Genomic DNA, 23,534 nt, shown 5'->3' with positions numbered 1-23,534 from the left:
AGTACCGGCGAACTGGCGACTAGCTTAGGAGAAGCGTCGTCTACAGCTTTGGACCTATGTGGTCTGTCTGTCTTTATCTTTGCATTTTTTCAGAATGTCGGTAGTCGGGTGGCTTACTGAAGCCATTTCTGGATATTTGAACCGAGTACCAAAATATTTAGATGCGAAAATGAACCAACGACGAATAACATGAGATTTGAATAAGGCACAAAACCAACAGCGAGGTACGTCGTGGTCTGGGCCTAAGTAAGGAATGCAGTACGAATGAAAATCTATGAGGTATTTTCTTTCCACAAAAAATACAATTGTTAACTTTTACTGACATCGGATTAGAGCTAGAAAGAGGATCCCCAATGGGGTACTTAGCTTAGTTGAAGACTTCAGATCTGAAACTCAAAAATGAAAATTTCAGGAGTCGGCCAACCGGCACTTGCGAACTGCTTCTGCTTCGGGCACCGCACGGCAAGAAACACTGATGTAATGGTGTCGGATGCATGCTTTATACTGACATCATGGAAGATGAGACAGCAACCGACGCAGGACCCACGACTTTGATAACCAGGCTGACTGAGGGCTACCTGCAAGCAGATAATCCAAATGTGATGATTGCAACAGTGAAACACGAAGAACATCCACCCTTGGTTATTTCCATAAGAAAGGAGAAAGTATGATTGTGTTACACTTACCACAACTGTAGTTGTTTGACTAGATCAATGCTGCAGTACTTGTAGAAGCCCAATTTTCAGTGTCTTCTTAACATCCCTAGCCAGTGGACATCCAAAGACCAACATGTGAACATCAGGGTATAAAAAGGGTGACTGTCAGTGCCATCTTCAGGTCTTTCTAGGCAGTGAATAAGCAGTTTGATGCCCAAGGATGACATGATCTCCCCAATTGTCTGAATTTGACAGTGTACATGAGAGACATTATAAGGAAGAGAGAGGATGATGGTGAAGCAAGGAGCTTTCTTCAGGGATCTCCACTCCCTCTAGTTCACAGCAAGGAAGCAAAAAAGGGTCAGCAGATAAAAGTGGTTACAGGGTGAGACTTTGTACTGCAAAACTGATCTACTCGAACACCTACAACAATGGTAAGTGTGACACAACTGTACTATGTTCTTCATAGTCAGTGTTACAGTACTGATCTCTGGGAGGACATCCAAAGCTACCTATTGGGTGACAGATAATTTGTTGGCTTTAAAAAATAAGATTTTGCAAGATGGTAGTAGCAAACCCTGCCCTAGCCCAGGAGACAAAGCCTAAATGGTTCTGTTTTGTGAAAGTGTGCAATGAGTTACAAGTGGCAGCTTCTAGGATGGCCTGGGTAGGAGCTCTTTTGAGGAAGACAGGGGTAGTTTTCCTGTTCCTGGTAGAATGTGCTTTGACATGACCAGGTAAAGGTTTCCTAAGGTGAATGTAACAGAACTTAATGCAACTAGCTATCCATTTGGATAGGGTTTGTTTGGAGATGAGTCTTCCCTCTTTCCTCTCTGTGAAAGCAACCAAGAATTGCTCCGCTCCATTCGGGGTCTTTGTCCTATCTAGGTAATATTGCATCTGTCTGTGTACATCCAGGGAATGAAGAATTTGGCTCACTTTGTAATGTGGATTTAGAAAGAAAACCGGCAGATGAATACCATGATTTAGAGAAAGTTCTGATACAACCTTAGGCATGAAGGATGGATTACTTTTAAAGTTTACCCTATCCCTGTGAAAGGCCATGAAAGGTTATTTGCACAAGATGCTTGTAGCTCCAAGACCCAACTTGCTGAGGTGATGGCTATTAGTAAGGTAGTCTTCCAAGTGAGTGACGTTTGAGTGGCAGAAGCTGTTGGCTCAAAGGGAGGCAAGGTGGGTTTTTCTTAGCACACAGGTGAGATCCCAGACAGGAACCACGTCCCTTCTGAGTCATCTTAAGTTAATGACCCCTTTGAAAAATAGCTTCAGGTGGTAGTGAGAGTAAACAGGAGGGGAATGGGGCAAGGCAAGCTGAGATTGCAGACACATGTACTTTAACACTGAGAGGCCCTGGATAAACAAATAGGAAGGGTGTTGCAGGACTGAACTGATGTCTGCCTGAGGAAGGCTGGTGTTCTTGCTGTGGCACCATATGGAAAATCTCTTCCATTTTGCAAGGTATGACTTTCTGGTGGTGGGTTTCCTTGCTGCTTTCGGGGTGGTTAGCACCTCATTGAGATAACTTGACATTTTTTTTGTGTCAAAATCCAATCCTTCAGTTTGAGTGTGGCCAGGTGAGGATGGAATACTGAGCCCTTGGCCTGGCTGAGGAGATCTACGTCCTATGGGAGAGAGTGTAATCTCCCTTTGCTGAGGGTCAAGAGGAAGACCAGTGTTGCTTTGGACAGAGGGGTGCAATGAGAATCATACTTGATCAGTCTGATCTGATTTTTATCAGGACTCTGTGAATCAGAAGTAAAAATGAAAAGGCATATAGAAACAGGTCTGCCCATTTGAACGGGAAAGTATCTGTTTTTCATGCCTCTGCCAGTTGGTTTCTTGAAGAGAACCTTTGTAGTTATCTTTTTTGGTGAGAGGCAAAATAGATGGGTTGAGGGAATCACCCACTTCAAAAGTTAAATCCAAGAAAATCTCCCTCTTCAGTATCTATTTGTTGAGGTCTAGAAAATCCCTGCTTCAAGAATCCACCAGGATACTGTTCTGCCCCAGGATATAGGATACTATAAGGGTTAGTTGTACTTGTACTAACAGCCAAATCTTCACTGCGAGACTGCACAAGGGGGTGTAGGAAGGGTGCCCCCTTGCTTGATTAGATACCACAACACTGTGGTGTTGTCAATCTAAATTTGTTGAGTCCTTGGGGGTAAACTTTGTTGAAAAGCTGTTTTAGCCAGGTAAACCACTAACAACTCTTTTTGGTTTATATGCACTTTCCTCTGATCTGGTGTCCAGAAGCTCTGTACCTTTCATGGGGTCTAGCTGAGCACCCCACGCTATGTCTGAACTGTCTGTGGTGATGGTTCTGTCTGCCTCTTAACAGAGAGAAATGTCCACCTGGATTATGAAGGATGGTGTTTTTCCACCACAGCAGATCCTTTTTTAGGCATAGAAAGAGTGAGGGTTTCCAGGAGATGAGAATGCTGTTCAAGATTTTTTTAGGAATCACTGAAGTTTTCTCATTTGTAGCTTTGCAAGGGGGATCATGTGAATGCAGGATACATGTAACCCAGTATCCTTAGAAATGTCTTTGCTGTAATTTGTTGTTTCAGCAGCAAGCTAGTCAGGTAGCGTGTAAGATAAGATATCCTGTCCTTGGGAAGGAAAGCTTTCTGTTGTCCATAATCTATGAGGGCCCCAAGAAATAGAATCCTCGTCTGAAGAAGAGTCTGTGACTTGAAGAGGTTTAGGTTGAGACCTACCTTTAGAAAGCAGTCTATGCTGATCTGAAAGGTGTTTAGATTCTTTGCTGTGCATGTTCCCTGAATGAGACAGCCATCCAGGTAAGAATAAATATGAACCCATAAGGTTCAGCAACAGGCTGTAACAGGAGTTGGCATTTGTTGAAGACTCAGAACAACAGACAGACCAAATGGTAAAGCACAAAATTGGTAGTGGAGGCCTGCTGGCACAAAACACAGGTATTTCCTGTGACTGACTGCAATAGAGACATGGAAGTAAGTGTCCTTTAGGTCTACAATAACTATGTAAGCTCCCTGGAAGATCTTGAGAAGTAATTTTTGTAAGGTTAGCATTTTGATTTTTGGTACACAAAGGAAGTTGTTTAGCCTTGATAGAGCCAAGACAGGTCTCTAGGTGCCTTCTTTTCTTCGGACTAGAAAATAATCCTTGAATAGAAGCCTCTTCCTTCCTGACCTGTAAGAACAGGCTAGATGGATCCTTGTTGTAGTAGCTCCAAAAGGACAGATGGAATAGACTATCCTGCTCTTTTGGGGGTCTTGTCTTACCTAGGAAGGGGGAGGGTTCTCTGAACTGGATAGATTAACCCCTTTATGTGATGTGGAGCACCCAGGGTTGGGGGAGGGTGGGTAACGGTTGAGGGGTCACAGGCTGAGGATAGTCACAGTTGGTCTCTGTGCAGAGTGGGCTCCTCAGAGCTCCCTAATCTCCGTGTTTGCTCAGGCTGCTACCTTGTAGATTGTCTGGTTCTCTTAGCATGAGGAGGCCTCCCCTTGTTGTGTCTAGGGAAAATAGCCATGGTTTGGAAGGGTGGTTTCTATTATACCTTGGTCTTTGTGACAGGTAGAATTCCTTCACCATCTTTATTTGCTTTCCTTTTTTGTCTAGCTTCTCAAAAACCTTTTCAGCTCTGGGGTCCGAAAACAAATTCTTCGTCTAGTGAGGCATCCAGCAGGCCAGCCTACACTTGGTCTTACAGAGGCTGAGTACTCAGCCATGCATGTCTGCAAATGACAAAGCCTGTGAAGGTTGATCGGCATCATATCCACATTTTAAGAAGTGTCTAGAGACTTGTAAGCTGCTCTTGCTATCTCCTGAATTTCCTTTAGTCAAGGTTCTATCAGCAACAGTTTCTGCCTTATTTATGACTTGGTCTTGTAGGAACTCCAGGTACTTTGGCATATAAAACTGACAATTAGGTGCCATTATAGAAAGGGCAGCAAAGGTAAAAGCTTTATTTGCCAAAATTGTCTAAAAGTATGCTTTTCTTGTTGTTGGGCAGAGGATGTCTAATTGCTCCCTTAGGTATCTCTTTAGTGGATTCTGTAGAGACTACTGAGGTGTCAGCTTCAGGATTCTTGTAAAAGTGCTTGTGTGAGTCAAGTACTCTGTAAAACCTGTCAGGCTTCCTGGTCGCAGGTGGGAGACAACCAGTTGCAAAGATGTATCTTCAAACGTGTCATCAAACACCACATGCATTGGAGAGATAAGCCAGTGGTCAGGGTGATGGTACACTCAATAGTTCCCCAGCAATGGGTCTGAGCCAGTGAGAATTGTTTTCCAAATTGAAGGCCTCTTTCATTTTACAGAAGGTATTCCCAAAACAGAGGTCCTCTGGGGGAGGGGCAGAAGAGAGGCTATTGTCAGAGTCTGAGTTAGGATAAGGTTGGGGTGGTAGGTGCTCAGATTAGGACAACTTCTCATCATCTTCAGAGCCTGGGGTATCTGATTAGTCTTGAAAAGCCACATCCCTACACCTTTTAGAGGGAAAGGCTTCAGGGTTAGTGGTCTGAGTGTGGCTGAGCCCTCTGGATTTCATGAAGGCCATGAACTCCTGGGCTTTGACTTGCGTTGCAGTTGCAGAAGAGTGAGAAGACAGAGGACGGCTGATGGTTCTCTCTGGTTTAGGTGTCCATTTTGTCAAGATAATCTAAGGATGTGGCCATCTGACTGTGACCTGAAACTGGGGTTCCATGGCTGAAGAACTAAGGTATCTCTCTCTCTCTCTGTACCAAAAACCTGAACATCAGAAGCTGAAGCCTGTGGAGTGTCCTCAGACCAAAATGACGTTGACGTTATGAAAGTAGTGAAGGGCTGGAACTATGGCAGCCTCCCGAGTGGTTGAGTCAGAGGGTTCAGCCTGAGCGGTCACTGGACCTAGGGGCTGCAAGAGCACCTCATCTGAACTGGTTAACTTGGCAGTGTGTCGGTCAATGCTTGTTTGACACGTTCAGGGTCTTTTTTATTGTATTTTTTGTCTTCACATTTTTTAGGAATGATGCTTCTGCCAGTCTCATATTCTCATGGCAAAATTTACTGAAGTATTCTGGCACCTGGGCTGCTGTTTTCTCCACACAGAAGCTCAAGACACAGCATCCTAGGTACATGTGTTGGGAGAATGAAAGCATTTGGAAGACTGGCTAGCCATTATATCCTTGGAAGCATATAACCCATTTTGCTAATGCTACTGCAGCACTGATTCATGATGAACATCCTGCAAACCCACAAGGGAAGGCACCGCAGGCCCTCACATCATGCATGCCAGCTGCTGTGGTGGATAACAGTTAAATTAAGAAAAACTCCTGACGGCTGCCTGGATGACAGTCCCCTACAATTATCTCTTACCCCACACAGGAATTAATGGGCTGACAGATTTCAAGAGGAATGACGGCTGGCAGGCAGTATAAATTGCCTAAAAAAAATGCTAATCCAAGGATACACTAAACCAACATACAGAATCTGAGCTTCTACCATTCCCCTCTTTGTAACCTGAACAGTTTTCAATTCTTTTGTGGCAATTTTCTGGTTTAACACAAGACAACTTTTCTGTATTTCCTGAAGAATATGAGAAGGAGCGAAGTTGATTTAACCTTGTCTTTTTAACTTGATGCTCATTCTGTGAAGGTCTAGAATGTTGTAAAAATATAATGTCTGAGTTATTAATACTTAAAATGTCAGCATTTTGCTGGGCTATGCACTGCATTAACATTAAGTAATAAAAGTACACACGTGAAGTATAACAGTTAGGGTGCAGTAATAGGTTTCTTATACTAGTAAAAATCAGTTAATTTCACCATGAATCCTGGTATTACTATCTTGTTAACATGGAGCTTCAAAGTAACATTGCAGGTAACACTTAATCCTATCAGGAAGGAAAAAACTGAAAATAAAACATAAGGTTTAGTTAAAGAGAGCAAATAAAACATCATGGGAGACTGAAAAACAATATCCAAATACATGTAATATCTAGTCATAAATTTATGCTCATAGCTTGATTTGCTGTCCTCATAAGAGGTGACTATGTAACAGGCCCCAAATTGCTCAAGAGCATTCTGCCAGTTCAACGATATAATGAAGAATTCCTTTGTGGCAGAGGTTTCTACAGCAAATTCACCTGTTTAAATATGATTTTACACATGCTCTTATGTTATTAGAATATTACTAAACGAGTTATACTCAGTTACACATCACTCATTATATCATGTTACAGCTCTGTAGGGAACCAGCAAGGCCTACTAACCATTATCATCACCCTCCCCCTTTTCCCCCATTTTCTACATGGGGTCGGGGTATTGTATCACTTGTCACTATCTCTCCCTCATAAATGTCATTCTCCTACCTTCTTCAAGACTCATGCTTGCCTGTCACAGGTCTTACCTCACGCAATCTAGCTACCTCTTTGCTGGATGCCCTCATTTCCTACTGCCTTTTTCCTGTTTGTCCCAAATCTTCCTCACCAGATTATCTTCTGCTTTCCTGCATATTTGCCCGCACCACCATAATCTGTTCTCTTTGACTTTTTCTGCAATTGGCTACTTTGGCTTCTGCTCTTATGTCCTCATTCCTTCATCTGTTCCACAGTATGGACCCTACTACCCATCTCAGGCACATCATCTTCATCATCTCTTGCTTCTTCAACTGTTCTGACTTTATTGCCCAGATTTCTGTACCATACAGTAGAACTGGCCAGACCATATCCCTGTGAAGCATCAATTTCTGGGATTGAGTCAAGGATCTGCTCGGAGTGTCTGCCACATAACTCTAACTGGAGGAGGTGTACACCGCCTGAAGAGTGACATGATATTGAACTGCAAGCTCCCAAGGCATGACAGCTAGCCTGCAAAGATGATAAGATTTCGTCCTCCCCTTGTTTGTTTCCATACCAGATGACTGTAGTGTTGTCTATAAACAGTTTGAGAGGACATGGGTGGAAGAGAGGATGAAAAGCCTGAAGGGCCAGCAGAAGCGGTCTCATCTCTTTGATGCTGATGTGCTCCTTTCTGTGGGAAGGTGACCAGACCCCCTATACCTTCATGGAGCCAAAGGCTGCTCCACAACCTAGATCTGAAGCATCTGTGAACAGCTCTTGGGCAGGATGAGGAGGATGCAGAGGGAGACCTGGGCTCAGGGACACCTGACTAAATCCACCATTGGATTCCTTCTTCAGACAAGGAAGAAGAGGAACCAAAGTGTCTAGGGGATGTGCATGCTGCATCCAAACTGTTTTCAGGACCCACTGAAACTTCTTCATGAGAAGTTTGGCCAAAGGTAACAATGGAATGGTGGATGCCATGAATCCCAGAAGCCTGAGAAACTTCCTGGCTGTGACGGAGTGTAGAGGGAGAAGACTTTGGAAGAAACAAATGAGGGAGAGAGCCTTTGGATGAGGGACAGAATCCAGCATAAGGTCTGCCTGTATCCTGCACTCCAAGAACGCATGATCCTGAGAAGGGGTGAGAGATGGTTTTTTGAAATTTATGGTGAACCCCAGGCTTTGCAGAAGGGAAATGGTTCTGCAGCAACATCTCTGGAGAAGATGCCTGAATCATGAGGTCATCTAAGTAATGGAAAACTTGAATGCCTTGAAGCCTGCAAAAAGCAATTAGAGGTGCCAGGCATTTGGTGAATACTCTTGAGGGGAAGTAGAAAGGTCAAAGGGCAACGCAGAGAACTGAAAATACAAGGAACCAACAGAGAAACCTAAAACATTCCTGTAAAGGGGATGAATAGGAATGTGAAGGTAGGCATCCTTGACATCAAGTGATGCCATAAAGGCCTGAGGAAGAATGTGAGGAAATAAAGTGTGAAGTGACAGCATGTGGAAAGAAGGAACCTTCAAGAAGGTGTTGAGGTGTTAGAGGTTAAGAACTGGTCTCCAAGGACCATCCTTTCAGGGTACTAGAAACATTCAGGAATAAAACCCTCTTCCTCCGTGGGTGCATGGAACCTCCCTGAATTGTTCCTGATTCAACAAGCCCTGAAGGACCTCTAGGAATAAATACAACTGTTCCTGGGATAGCTGAGGAATGCCCATGAAGGGAGGAAGTGATTTCCAGACCATGAAATTTTTTAATAATGGAAAGAACCCATGTATCCTGAGTTGTTTCCCTAAACTGGAAGAGACAGAGAAAGATGAAGGGAAAGAGGAATAAGGCAGTGGGAGTGATAGTCATAGACTACCTGACTTGTCAGGAAAAGGTTGCTTCTAGGCAGGAGAAGACTGAGAAGTCTTAGGTGGAGGAGGCCTCCTACCACCCTTTTTAGTCTTAGATGGAGGAATGTGAGACTGTCTTCACACAAAAGGAGTCTTGGAGGGATAATTTCTGTGAAACTTGGGTACAGGTAAGACAAAATGTGTTTCAAATCCTGTAACTCCTTTACCTTTCTCCTGCAATGCCTAAACACTCAGCAGAAGAACCAAACAAAGCTTTACTATCCAGAGAAGCATCCAGTAACTTAGCTTTCATGTCATCTGGCAGGAGTTGAAGTCTTAACCAGGAATACTTTCTCAGAACAGAGCCTGATGCAGCTGCCCTAGAAGATGCTTCTACTGCATCATAACTACACTTAACTGAATGTCTTACTATTCAAGAAGAAGCTCCTAATAAGACAATGCATTATTTTTTCCTTCTGAATCAGGAAGATCAGAAATAACTTGAGTGGCCTGTGATAGAAGAGCCAAAATATATCTGATCATGTGATTTTGACAATTAATAGCACAAAAAGCTAGGGTAGCAGAAGTATAGACCTTCTTCCCCAGCCTTTCCATAGTCCTGCTTTCCTTATCAGGAGGGAGAAGTGAAGTAAATGGCAGTAATCTGGAAGGTTTGCCACAGAGAGCACAGCAGGATCAGCTGATGGACACCCAAAAAGAAATTTGCTATCCTCTGGCACTTGTAAAAGCTGTCTGACTTCTTAGGGGCCGGGGGCTGAAAATCTGCAGTTTGGAATGCTGAATTAAAAGCATTCAATAAGGCAGGCAATACTGGCGGAACAGCAGAAGGAGAAGGAGACTCCGTTTGCGACAGGTCATAGTACCTCTTCTGCACATCACTAACCTGGGAACTATCCTATTTGAAAAACTCCCTCACTTTGGAAATAGTTTCCCCGAGAATAATCTCTTCTATGGGAGAATTAGTACCATTAGATTCCGCTTCTTGAGAAGCATACTCCAGAGGAGAAGGAATCTGGATAAAGAAGGCTAAGGATTCATCAGCTGAAGAAAATTCTTCCTCAGAAGAATCCTGTTCCCTAATTCTCTTTTGTGGTGAAGATGTCCAAGGTGGAGTGGGGACAGACATACCAGAAGGAGGCTTAAGAGCCATAACGGCATTGAATAAGCCTTGGGTAAAACTCTGCCATTCACTTTGTGGATCCCTGGGAGAAGTAGAATGCTTGGTCTTTTGCTTCTTTTTAATGTGCTCATCTGCCTTATGAAAAGTGGAAGGACCCAAATGTCGGCCTACACTCCACAAGTTAATTGGGACTTCCTCCACAACTAATATTTCAGGGATCCCCTAGGGCCTTCTGAAATCACTAGTCTTAGTTCTCCCTGAAGATCCAAAGTGGATGTCATCACATCCATTGGAACCTCTGAACCAGTTTCATCTGAGGAATCCGAACCAAGAACCGGATGGATCTCTAGGCCTTCATCAGCCTCGAGAGAGATGTCCAATGTAGGAAGCACAGCCAAAGAGTCAGACCTAAGCTGTTTGGCCTTTCTCTTCACTGCTAACTTGGCAGAAGACCCAGACGTACCCTCCTTAGCATCTTTTGCTAAACATTTAAGACATTGATTTTCTAGATAAATAGCTAGCGAGGACAGCCGACTATGCCAAGTCTTAGGCAGAAAGGCCTAGAAAATTAAACAAGTTTTATGGTTGTGAGTAGGCCCTAAGAAAAATAAGCACTGTTTGTGATTATCTTTATGTGGAATCTGTCTCCCACACTAGCATTTGCCTTTCTTGGATGACATGAAAAAACCCATTAGGGCGAGCAGACTGATGATCAAAGATGGCCTTCGGACTAGTGGCAGAGAAGTTCTGAAGACAGTACGTGCAGACATCGCATTTATGCCCTACATATGTGGGAAGCATGCTTGTGATGTCCCATGTACTTTTTAGTAGTAAAAGGCTTTGGTGTAGTGGCCGGATGTTGGGTTGCCCTTGGCAGAGAATCCCTCATGTTATGAACACTACAACAGTAGAACAGAAGGACATCAATAATCATACAGAATATTATATCCATAAAGTAGAGGAAAGTGCCCTAAGAACTAAGCCAACACGGGAATGGAGAAAGAAGATTCTGCCAATAAGATTGACTGCAATTAGGGATACAGACAATAAGCCAGAGAGGGCTAGAATTTATTGGAGAAAACTGGCAAAAGAACCAAGGTATTGGGAGCAAATCGCTAGACAGGGAAAGATGATAGAATGGGAAGGTGCCAATAATTTATTTGGATTGCAGGTTAGAGACTGCCTTCTCTATCAGATATTGATATTAGAGTACAAGCAAAGAGAAAGAAATGGAGAGGGTCCCTAAATGAAAGACCAGCACTGGCAGAGTTTTTAGTAGAATCTAGAACTGTGTGCCTGTGTCACAAGTGATAATTCAAGAAAGGTGTTAAAAAAAGTATTACAAAAACTGGGTGCCCTCTCCCACCTGGATAGGCTAACTTGGCACTCTCCCTCATACAGCTTCTATAATAACCAGGCCACTACTTGAAGTCTGGAAATCTGTATCACAGTCAGGGCTTAATCCTTCTATGCCACTGAGACAGCCTACATAAACTGGGATTTACTGCTGTTTATCTGTCGATTATTCCCTTTTATGGGACTATGATGAATACTTTAATAAGGACAAGATAAACAGTGAGCATTTTCAATCCTTCATCAAGTTCTTGATTTGGCTCTTCAGAGTGCGCCACAAGATTCAGAAGGCAGGATCTCTCCTTAACAAACCCATATCATTCCATGTCTAATAGAAGTAGGCTATGATTCTTTCCAAGGTTTTACACAGAATACTGATTGGACTTGTGGATCTAAAATTGCTGGGGCCTGATGCCTTCCTTTCCTCCCTTCATGAACTGGTACTACTACAACCGATTCCTATAGGTCTGGAGCAGGTCTACTTTAACGTTTTTTACAATTTGAGAGCTTGCTTGTGCAGAAAAGAGCTAAGATTAGGCTTTGTAGAGGAGTCACTATTAAAAAGAGATGGATGAGATAGCGAGCAGTATAGAAGATGACAAGAGTGATTACTAGTTATTGCTGGGAAAGCCAGTCTAGTTGTTTAAGAGAGTAAAATGTCTCACCTTTGGAGAGGCCCTGGAGCTATTCCTGTTACTGACTGCTGAGTGTCCCTCTTAAATTGATTTATTTATCATGCATCTGGGAGGGATGTTTGAGAAGAAGGGAAATCTGAATGAGGAGATCAAAGCTAGAATCAGAGGGGCTGTAGGCAACTGACACACGAGTATAAGGGGCAGTGTATGACTGAAGAATGCCAAAGAAGCTGAAAAAGGAAAGTGTACAAAACAGTAGTGCAAGCAGTACTACTGTACGGTACAGAAAAGGCAAAGCAGTTGATGATGCGAAAGGTGATGCAGATGAAGTGCCTGAGATGGGTGGTAGAGGATGCACACTGTGGGACAGAAATGAGAACATAAGAGTAGAAGCCAAAGTAGCTCCACATGCAGAAAATGTTAAAAAAAAAACGATTACAGTGGTTTGTGCACATGTGCAGAAAAGCAGAAGACAATCTGGTGAAGACGATTTGGGACAGACAGGAAGAAGGCAAGAGAAAACAAGACAGTAAAGAGGTGAATGGATTGTGTGTTTGTGAAAAGACCTGCGACAGTCAGGCATCAGTGTCAAAGAAGGTAGGAGACTGGTGTTGAATACAGAGAGATTGCCACAGCTGACAAACAACCCAACCCCATGTATAAAATGAGAAAAAAGTGGCTGATGATGACGAGAGGGATACTTTGTGTTTTTAATGGTCACCTTTAAAACTCCAAATAGGTCTGAACTCAATGTGTTTAAACAAATGAAAGAGGGATATCCAGTTTCCCGATGTTGAAAAGTATGTTTTGGTTGCATACTGCAGTATTTTGGTGATCTGGTACAATGATTTTAATGCATCCTTGAAGTTAAACAAATTACCTTGGCTGTTTTACCCCCTTAGCTCCAATCTGGCCAGAAACATATACATGGAAGCAGTGTTATCCAGTGTGTGTCTCATTCAAACAAATATCTCTGTGAATTTCTGAAGAAGTCTGAGATAATTAAGAACACATTTTTTTGAAAGTTAAAATATATACTCATCCCAAGTTTTCTGCTGAGCAAACAAAACATGATCTGAAACAGGGATCTTGAGTTTACAGGTGATAATTATACCCATTTTTTAGGTAGATCCATTAGATACATAATCCCCTTTTAGGGGTAACCCAGGATCAATGTCTGGTTAAGTGAGCTTGCTCAAGGTCACACAGAAGGCAAGTAAAGACTAAGGGCATTCAACTCTGTGCAACAGGAAATAAACCTCACAGCCTCATTAACCCTCTGCACCAAATGCAAGAATTATAACAGCTGAATCACTATATGCAGATATAAGTACCTGAATTAAAAACAATCATGCTTTTCTGAGAGATTAACATTCCAGGGTGTCACCAGACAGGGACTAGACTATTACTCTGGATGAACAGAGTAGTCTAAACAAGAAACTGCACTCCCTGGAAGCACTCCTCACCTTGGAAGATGCTAAAGTCTGTGCGGTCGCCAACACATGGTTCAAAGCCTCGGACAGGACCTTGGCCGTGCAGGGCTATAATGCCTTCCACACATTCAGATCACAAACTGATTGCGAAAGAATCTAAGGAGGAGGTATATCCGTCTTCATTAAGGATAAGTTTGCATACCTGGACTTACTGGAGTCACTTGCCATACAGCCTAACACATTAATCATGGGTGATTTTAATTATCCTACCATTGACTGGGAAAAATACAAGACCACAAACATAGTGGCTCAGAGGTTTATGGACTTTGTCAGTGCAAATGCTCTGAAATAGCTAGTCAGCACACCCACAAGAGGTTCAAATGTCCTGGATATAGTACTCACTAACATGGCAGAGCACTGTACCCCCCTCCCCTCCATGTAACTTCCTCCCTGGTAAGATCAGCCCATAAAATCAGTCTGATTTGATGTACTATAAGGCCAGATACCCCATCAAGCTCAAAATGCTTAATAATTTTTCCAAGACAAATTATCTCCTACTATGAGATGGTATAAGAAGTTTCAAAACCCCCTCAAACATAGATAACACTGACTCCTATGCAGGAGTGTACATCAATGCCCTGTATAACCACTTAAGCAGTTGTATAGAATCAGCTGTACCTGACCAGAATAAAACCAGGTCTTGTTGAAAAAACAAGCCACCCAGGCCGACCCAAGCTACACAACAAAAGAAAGAAAGAAAGAAAGAAACTAATGTCTAAAAGCAAGAGGGACCTGGCACAGCAGAGGAAGAAATCCCTAGATATCTTGCCAAGTCATCCAAAGCTAATTATGAAGCAAAAATAGCCTCCTTAGCTAAGGATAATCACAAGGCATTCTTTAACTATGTCCAAAATCTAAAGGGGAATACCCAGCTATGCACTTAACTGGCTGTGGATGGCACCACCCATACTCAGCCAGAGGTAATAACTAACCTGCTAGCTGACAGATATGTAGCAAGCTTCACCCTCTTGTCTCCAATGGTGATCTCCTAAAGTATACTCAGCCTATTATCTCAAGAGAACATCATCTCTGCTTTCTCCAAGGCCAAAAACATGGCATCAATGGGACCAGACAACATCCCAGGTTACCTTTTAACCAACTTAAAACATGACCAAGCAAAACCACTTGGATCCCTGTTTAACCACCATCTGCTGACTGGTTATGTTCCAGCAGAATGGAGGTTAGCAACAGTAATCCCTCGGCATAAAGGGGAACCATCGACTGACCCTGGGAATTATAGACCCATTGACTTGACTAACCTCATCTCCAAGGCCATGGAAAGAATCATTATAGACCTTATCAAGGACATAGGTAATCTCCAAACTCTGGAGTGAACTGTGATGTCCCCACGCTGGACCAGTAATCAAGGAGCCTGAATCCTCACCACTGACACTGGAGAGGAATATTTACTTGGAATACAAATGAATACATTCAGAATTTCTAGAAGCAGACCAGTCTGTATCAAGCACAATTTTCCTAAGTACACCCAGAGAACACACTCAGTCTGGGGGCTGCTTCCTCTCTTTCTCTCCAGATCACCAGTAAGACTCCCCACTGCCACAGCTTAGAGTTGAATCCTTAGCTGTGGTTCCAAGTGAAGTCCTCCCACACCCTCTCTGTGAAACCAGTGCTTTGTGTCCCTACTCCAAGCAGCTGAAAAACACTCACACACACACACACACACACACACACACACACACACACACACACACACACACACACACACACACCTTGGAAAGGCTAGCACAGATTCACCTGCTGTGTCCCCTTCTGCCCAGACTATAAGGTAGTTATCACTGCCACCAAAAGCCCTGCCAGCTACTTTAAGGCTCTTACAAGGGTACCCAATCATACTGAGTAAATTTAATATTAACACAAATGGTAATGTTGACCAAACAGCAAGGCTTCAGGAGTGGCCACAGCTGTAACCAAATAAATACATGTAAATACTCTCAAAGCTTAAATATCTTCTAAAAAGGGCCAGTCACAATGAGAAATTTAAATATATTTATTAATAAATAATACAAGAACATGAACATATTAAATATCTATTTACAGTAAACACCAGAGTTTCAATCACTAGGAATATTAAAAATAACACCAATGAAAAGTTTCACACAGTTACAGAAAAACAGTATTTAGCTAATCTCACTATCCATTCCTGACTGACTAAAATAATATGTTCCTACTTACTGAATACAGCAAGGCAAGATGGGGTGAGTGGGCCTTGTTGTCGGATCAAAGACATAATACAGAATGCTGCTGAGATTCAGCCTCCTCTAATATTAAAAGATTATTTCTGCACAGAATGGCATCACATGTATCTGGTCATCTGACTCTGTTTCCCGCACTTCCCCCATCACTAGAAGCTACCAGGGTTTACCACCTATGTGCAACAACAGACAGACACGGAGCTTTGTTCAGATGTGGTGCAGCTGCTGGAAGTAATAAAACCATTTCACTCTTCCTACAGGAGCTGCCAACGATTCTCTAGCCCAGACATTATGTCTCTGGCTCCATTCAAAACTGTGGGATAACATCTTTATGTCTTCACCGATAAAGTAATTTAACTTCAAGAATATTTTGCAAAGTCAGATGGATTAAGATTAACTTCTTCACTTCCAGTATTTGCTGTTACAATGTATATATTTCAACAGTTACAATAACGCAAGTACTTTTCTCTTCCTTCAAGCAGGACACACTGCTGATGCATTTTAACACAAGCAGATCTCACAAATACATTTTTAGCACAAGCATCTGTACAAGTCAGTTTGATATACAAATGATATATAATTATTTACAAAATTCAATCTAGCTGTGCTGGCATAATGCTACAAATCCACTGCCCTATTTATCCTGGCATGGCTGGCAATACCTCCTATCGTCACACCAACCCAGTTCAGATTTGTTAAGGGTAGATCATGCCTGTTAAACCTGGATGACTTTTTCGAGAAAGTCACCAGGGCCCTAGATGAGGGAACTACTGTGCATACTACCTACACTGACCTAGCCTAGCCAAGGCATTCAACACAATCTCCTGCTCAGGTATTCTAGAGAAAGTCTCCCAATTGCGAATTAACCCCTACATTACCAGATGGGTAGCACACTGGCTCTCTGACAGGACACACACTGTCAAAATGGATTAATTCAACTCCAGCAAAAGACCAGTCACCTTCGGAGTACCACAGGGTTATATGCTGGGCCTTTACTGTTCAGAATTTGTTTTTCAGATGTCCAAGCAAATGTTGACCAAGTCTGCTGATGACTGCAAATTGGAAGCAATCACTGAGTCCCCCAAAGATGGTAATATACTTCAGGAAGGGTTAACACAGACAAATGATTGGTCCCAAAGCCACAGACTGAAGCTAAATGCAAAAAAATATATTATTATTCCCTTTGGGAAAGCTAACATCCCTGCTAATTACATTATAAACAGTACCCCCCCAAAGTCAGACCCAGTGGTATGTGATCTAGGTACACAGGCTGAAAGCAAGCTGATCTTCAATTACCACCTATTCACACAGATAAGGAAATCCTTCTGTCATCAGACCAATAACAGAGTACAATGCTCCGGTACCTACACCTGGCTTATAAGGCAGTCTCTGACCCAGCCCTGACGGAAATGTTACACATTTGTAAATCAAACTGTACAAAGTTCATTCACTCCAGGGATCTTAACCTAGCCTCTGATATGAACAAATCATGCGGTAGATATAGATGCATCTCCCAGAGATCATCCCTTCACTGGAACAAGCTTCCCATTCATGTGAAGCACAGCTCCTCCCTGATCCTCTTCAAACAAAACCTAGATCAATGGATGTATGGGTGACTAATTCACTCCTGGAGTGACGCCCACGTCCCATGGGACAGAGGCAGTCTGTATTAATTACCACAGGCTCATGCCTCTGCAAACTTTGCTCACCTAACTACTGACAGCTGGTGCAATCACCTAACTATTGATAGCTGGGGCAACTCAGGATAAATATGGCTGGGCTGGTAAGGGCTCTCGGGTCATTAGCCTAGTAACCTCCTATGAACCTTTGAGCCTACAAACACAGGACTGGGAAAGCCAATGCAGCTGTTTAAGAGAGGAAAACTATCTCGGCTTTAGAGAGATTCTTGTTGCTGCATTTTGAGTGCCCCTTTTAAATTGATTTAACTAATTACATTGCTGTGATTCTTCCCGCTCCTGGGAGCCAGGAAACATTACACATGATGGTATTCCTTGCTTGTGGCAAACTGGAATCTAACCTCTGTAGGCTAAGCATGGATTCATAACTACCTAGATAGGTGTTACAGATCTCTTTGAGGTGAGAACTTCTGGGTCCCTTTCTCTTTTTGGAGGCTGTACACGTTTTCAACATTAAGTTATACTTCTCTCAAGAAAGTTAACCCTTAAACACTTTCAGGATTAAAATTTTTACAGCTTTATGTAAGATAAAAATATCCTTTTTGTGAAACTGCATTAGGAGATTTTTAGTTAACTGATTAAACTATAGCCAGTCTGCTATCAGCAACACACTGCATGATCGGGAGGGGGGGGTGTCTGTATTTTATTTTATGGGATCATTTTATTTTATGGGATTATTTATTCAGTTATTCCATTTGCATACTATGATTGTCTGACTAAGCAAAAAGCCTATTTTCAATAAAGGCCAGGGGAGAAAAACTCCAAAAACTGCAAACAAAATACAACAAACTGTTAAGCATTTACATAATTAGTTGTTCAAAATAAAATAAATTAATAAATCACATTTACAAATAAATTATAAAATTAAGTAATGTACAACAGAATGACAGATAAAGGGATATAAAGATGAAAATTTAATTTCAGATGAGATGTGAAATAGAAAATTATAATTAAGAAATGACATTGGAAATGGGTAGTGGGGAGATGAAGGAATGAGGTAGAAGCAGGAAAAGGAAAGTAACAAAATAGATTAAAAATGGGAACATCAGTAATTCAAGTCATAAATTTGTAAAATGCTCTTACTAAGCATGGAAATATTCATCTGCTGATAAAGCTGCAATCAGTACTACTACTAGTGTCAACTGCAACTCGAAGAAAACATGGCAGAACCACTGCTCTGTGCAGGGCATTAAGAAGTGAAGACCATGGGGTTTGTATTATGTTGTCGAACTTTCAAAAGACCGAACGCCATATGGTTGAACCCATATGTTCAAACTTTCAAAAGTTCGAAAACATCAAAAAAATAAAAATAAAAAAAACAGAAAAAACCTACCTGACAGTTGTAAGCAGGGGGGCAAGCCATCTTGCACACCCCACACTCTTTAAATATACCAACTCTGAGATCGCACAACAGTGCAGTAAAGGGAAATCTTCCCTTTCTACACTGAACGGAATCTCCATTGAAATGTTCAAACTTTTCCAAGTTCGAACATATGGGTTAGACAATATGGCGTTCGAACTTGTTAAGGTTCGACAACGTAATATGTATCCAAGACCACGGTCTGGGTTAAGACTTTTGAATACTGCATTTCAGTCTTGTTAATATTTCTGCACTAGTGATCACATTCTACCAAGCATCATCTGTTTTTATGTTGTACATTCTCAAATCAGATAAACTTAATGTATTTTGTGTCCTTTTCAGCAGTTCGCACTTCATGCCACTATAACTCTGTTGTAAAAAAAAAATGCTTACCATTTACAATGATAGTGAGAAGACAATCAAACAGAGGCTGCAGTCGCTGATGTCCTGTTGTGATGATCTTGTGAAACACCTGCAGAAGTTGCCAGAATTCAGATGCAAGAAAATCAGATTAAAGTGTAACTTCAAAACGATATGCAAAATATTGAATGGCAGCTTTACCACAGTGCCCATTGTCATTTTATTAATGAAGAATGTTCAGTGCCCAGCTTAAGTAATAAAATATTAGACTCTTCTGTGAGAAGCCTTTATTTTGCTCGGCATCTAATAATAAAGTAAGCGAATGAAGCTAGATCAACTTGCACAAAAATAATGGTAAACGGCAAAGATGTTATTCATAATATCGGAGTAAAATCAATGTGTTCTAACTACATTAACATTCTGCTTATGCTACATGCAGCCTAACAGTTTTAGTTTTTTCTTAGTTTTTTTCTACTTATGTACCAAAAGTGCTACTATTAGTCACTGAGTCAGTGACAGCAAAACTGCAGTTTTAATATGACACTGTCTCATATCTATAAGATTAGCAGCAGCACTCGAATCATTATTTCTTTGGACATCTGTGATGATGAACTCTGAACTATCCAGATTTTCAACACATTCAGTGTGCTGTGAAGTAAGTTTGTTCTGTTCTCATTAAGTGCTCAGTGTAGACCAGTGATGGCGAACGTTGACACGTGACACGCCACAATGTTTTGGGTGACACACCAACAACCAAGTTATCAAAGAAACTGAATGAACAAAAATACAAGAAAAAGATACAAGAAATATGTGCCCTGCACTTATCTGTTAAAACTCAGCAACAAAAAAGTCATTAACTGATGTTAATCAAATCAAATGCATAAGTTCCACATTTTTTTTCAGTTCAATTCAAAATTACTATTAAAAGTAGGGTAATTTTTTGGACCATAATTTTAAGCACAATTATCAGTGTACATATTTTTTTTCCTATTGCAAGTCACTGATTTTTCTTTTACTTTTAAAATACATAGCAGCACACATGATTTGACTGTATTTTTTTAAATAAATGGATATGTAAAGAATTGTTTCTCTTTTATTCGGGGGGAGGGGGCATGCCAGCAAAGTCAAGAAAGACATTTTCTGCATTTTTGACATGCCAAGCCAAAAGGTTCGCCATCACTGATGTAGACAATTCAGCATGTGGATAGCCAAGATACTCCCAAACAAATGAACTTGCACAATTCAAGAAATGTCATAGTAAAACAAGTGATTGAGATTCACAGATGATATCAAAATCAATTCTCAATGTATTGTTAGATGCCAGAGAATTCCTGATAGCATTTACTGAGACAACACCAGAGGCACACAGAACATACAAGTTTTCAAACTACAAAATTAATTCTTTACAGAGTAGCACAACACATAGTTTAACAATGGAAATGCAAACCATTGTAGTAAGCTTGAAAACCTGCCTCAGACCACTACACAAAAATCTCCTGTTAATTTGAATCAGTGTACTGTGATTCATACTCGAAATATATATATATATATATATATATATATATATATATATATATATATATATGTGTGTGTGTGTGTACACACACACATTTTTTTTTAAATCGGGAAACATAACTCAAAAGTACAATAAAAGCAAGCAGAAAAGAAGGTATGCATTTGCCATAACATTCCATCTCTGTTATCCATCTTCACTTATCCTTGACAGATGGGTCTGGTTCCAATATTGGAACTGGCTCAGCCATTTCTACAGCTCGTGCCAGCCAAAAACTCTTGAGCTTCACCTCTACCCATAATCCCTATTTCACAATAACCTCAGCTCAAGTTTGCAAAGAAAGTACAGATAGTAGAAAAGGAAGTCCAGCTGGAAGCCATACCTACTATGCCTGAAAATCACAATAATTCAAGGATATATAATGCACTCCACCAAAAAAAAATCATTAAAGGCCGGGGGATGGAGGCAAGGTAGTCAAGGATAAATGAAGGTGGACAACACAGATGGAATGTTATGTAAGTACATAACTTCTTTATCTAAATTTGTCGATCTTCATTTTATCCTTGACAGATGGCAAAGAGGCCCCAGCTACCTAAGATCTTGGGTGGACTCACGGAAGGATATTCCTCGAGCACCTTCAAACCAAAGGACACTCTTCCCCTAAAAAACAAGTCCAATTTGTAGTGAGTAATAAAGGTATGTGGAGAAGCCCAAGTAGCTGCTGCACACATATCATCCATCAAAGCTTTAGATTGGAAAACTGCTGAAGTGGCTACAGATCTTGTAGAATGGGCTTTCATGATCCTAGGCAAGGCTATTTTGCTCTTATCATAGATAAATGAAATGCAATCTTTCAGCTATCTGGCCAGAGTCACCTCGCTGACTGGCTTACCAAACTTTGCTCTGGAAAAAGAAACAAAAAGTTGGTCAGGTTATCGAACGTCTTTTGTTCTGTGAAGACAGAAACGTAATTGTCTGTGAACATCTAGTAAAAATGAGGAATATTCATCTTTGTTGGAAAAGTTTGCAATTAAACTGGTAAATGAATAGTTTGATTGATGTTAGACTCTGAGACTACCATGGGTAGAAAGCAGGGGTTTGTTCGTAAAGAAACTCTATCTTTGTGGAAAATCAGATAAGGAGGTTTTACACAACAATGCCTGAATTTCCTGAGATCCTTCTGGCAGAGGTTACAGCTACCAAAAGCAGTGTCTTCCAAGACAAAAACTTCAGATCCCATTCTGCAGAGGGTTCAATGGGAGAATGTACCATGGCCTGTAACACTATGTTTAGATCCCAAGGTGGCACTGGATCTTTGAAAGAAGGTTTCAACAACAGTGTGCCTCTTAAAAATGATTTACAAAGTCTGCGAGAGGCTAAAGAACGTTCTTTCAAACCACAGTGGAAATAGGAAATTGCAGGTAATCGGAATCTGTTTGAAGGGGAAGCTCCAGCATGAAAAAGAGAGGCTAAAAAGTTTAAAATATGCTCAATAGAAGCAGAAAAGGCATTAATATGTTTTTCATGGGCCCAAATGGTAAATCTCTTCCATTTGCTAGAGTACAGTTTATGAGTGCAATGTTTATAAGACAATAAGTGGATGTGGCATACTGGGGAGGAAATATTTAGACACATGGCAACTAATGGAATTGGAGGAACCACACTGTCAGCTCGAGGTTCAAAATGTCTGGGTGAAAAAGTCCGTCTGTATGAGACAGAAGGTCTGGAACTGGGTCCAAAATCTAGGGTTGTTGAATCAGATAAGGCCAAAGGAAGGGGACCAAATCTGTCGAGGCCAAAAAGGGTCAATGAGGATTACTGTGCTTTTCAACTTGAGTGCTTTCTGTAAGAATTTTGACATTAGAGGTAACAGTGGAAAAGCGTATAGGACACCTGGGGGACAATTGTGGAAGACAGCGTATCTAGATGACTTTCATGGAGGGAAAATCAGGGCGAAGTATTTGCTGCACTTGTTGTTTATTGGGGAGGCAAACAGATTGCAGCAAAGTCGACCCCATCGACGGAAGATCCTTTCCGCCACTTCTGGAGTGAGAGACCACTTGAGGCTGCTCAGTTTGCTTGCAATCACATTGGAACTCCATGGAATATGAGTTATTAGAAAGTGGTTGGAAGAGATCACCCACTGCCACGCTCTGAGGGCTTCTTAACAAAGGGGATAAGACATGGTTCCTCCCTGCTTGTTGACGTACCAAACTAATGACATACTGTTTGTCTGAATTATAATTGTCCCCTGAAGAAGAACTGTTTGAATGTCCTGCAATGCTAGAAGCACCACTTTTAGTTCCAGGACACTGACATGCAAGTTGGCCTCTAAGGGGGACCAAGTGACTTGGACAGTCTTGCCCAAAAAATGCCCTCCCCACCCCATCTGGGAGGCATCTGTGGTCACTATGGCCATGGGGTCTAGAAGAACAAAGGGGTGACAGAGGAGAATTTGTTCGGAATTTGTCCACCAAAGTAGATCCCTCGTGCAATAACTGGTGATCAGAATTTGATCTGATAAGGACTAGCAAAGTATAGACCACTGAGAAGCTAGTAGCCATTGCAGAATTCTCATATGAAACCTGGCTAGAGGGACTAGAGTTATTGAGGCTGCCATCGACCCTAGAGTTTGCAAAATTAGTCATGCCGGAACCCTCTTTCTGTGGATTATCTTTTGAACTTGTGCTATAATTCTCTGGAGCATCTCTCGAGGAAGGGATGCTATAGTTGTCGCCATATTTAGCACGGCCCCTATAAATTCTAAATTTTGCATTGGTGTCAATTGGGATTTCTCTTGATTTACCGTAATTCCCAGGTGGGCACAGATATTGAGAGTGTAATCCCTGGCTACTATCAACTGATGCCTGATCAAAGAAGTTATGAGCCAGTCGTCTAAGTACGGAAATGCCCAGAATCCTTGCAATCTCAAGTGAGCTG

At 41.6% G+C, this 23,534-nt stretch overlaps 1 protein-coding gene across 1 annotated transcript in view; it reads right to left on the bottom strand.

The window, feature by feature from the left end:
* Window positions 1-23,534, bottom strand: part of HID1 (HID1 domain containing) — a 1,473,500-nt gene that overhangs the window by 426,095 nt on the left and 1,023,871 nt on the right. Inside the window, exon 12 of the mRNA XM_044090525.1 lies at window positions 19,115-19,193. Coding sequence (XP_043946460.1) covers window positions 19,115-19,193 — 79 coding nt within the window. The remainder of the gene's footprint in view (window positions 1-19,114; window positions 19,194-23,534) is intronic.

The sequence above is a fragment of the Protopterus annectens genome, chromosome 12.part0 (genome assembly GCF_019279795.1).
Source record: "Protopterus annectens isolate FY-2018-M chromosome 12.part0, PAN1.0, whole genome shotgun sequence".
NCBI lineage: Eukaryota > Metazoa > Chordata > Ceratodontiformes > Protopteridae > Protopterus > Protopterus annectens.
The sequence above is the reverse complement of the archived record's forward strand: the minus strand, read 5'-3'. Positions and strand labels throughout refer to the sequence as shown.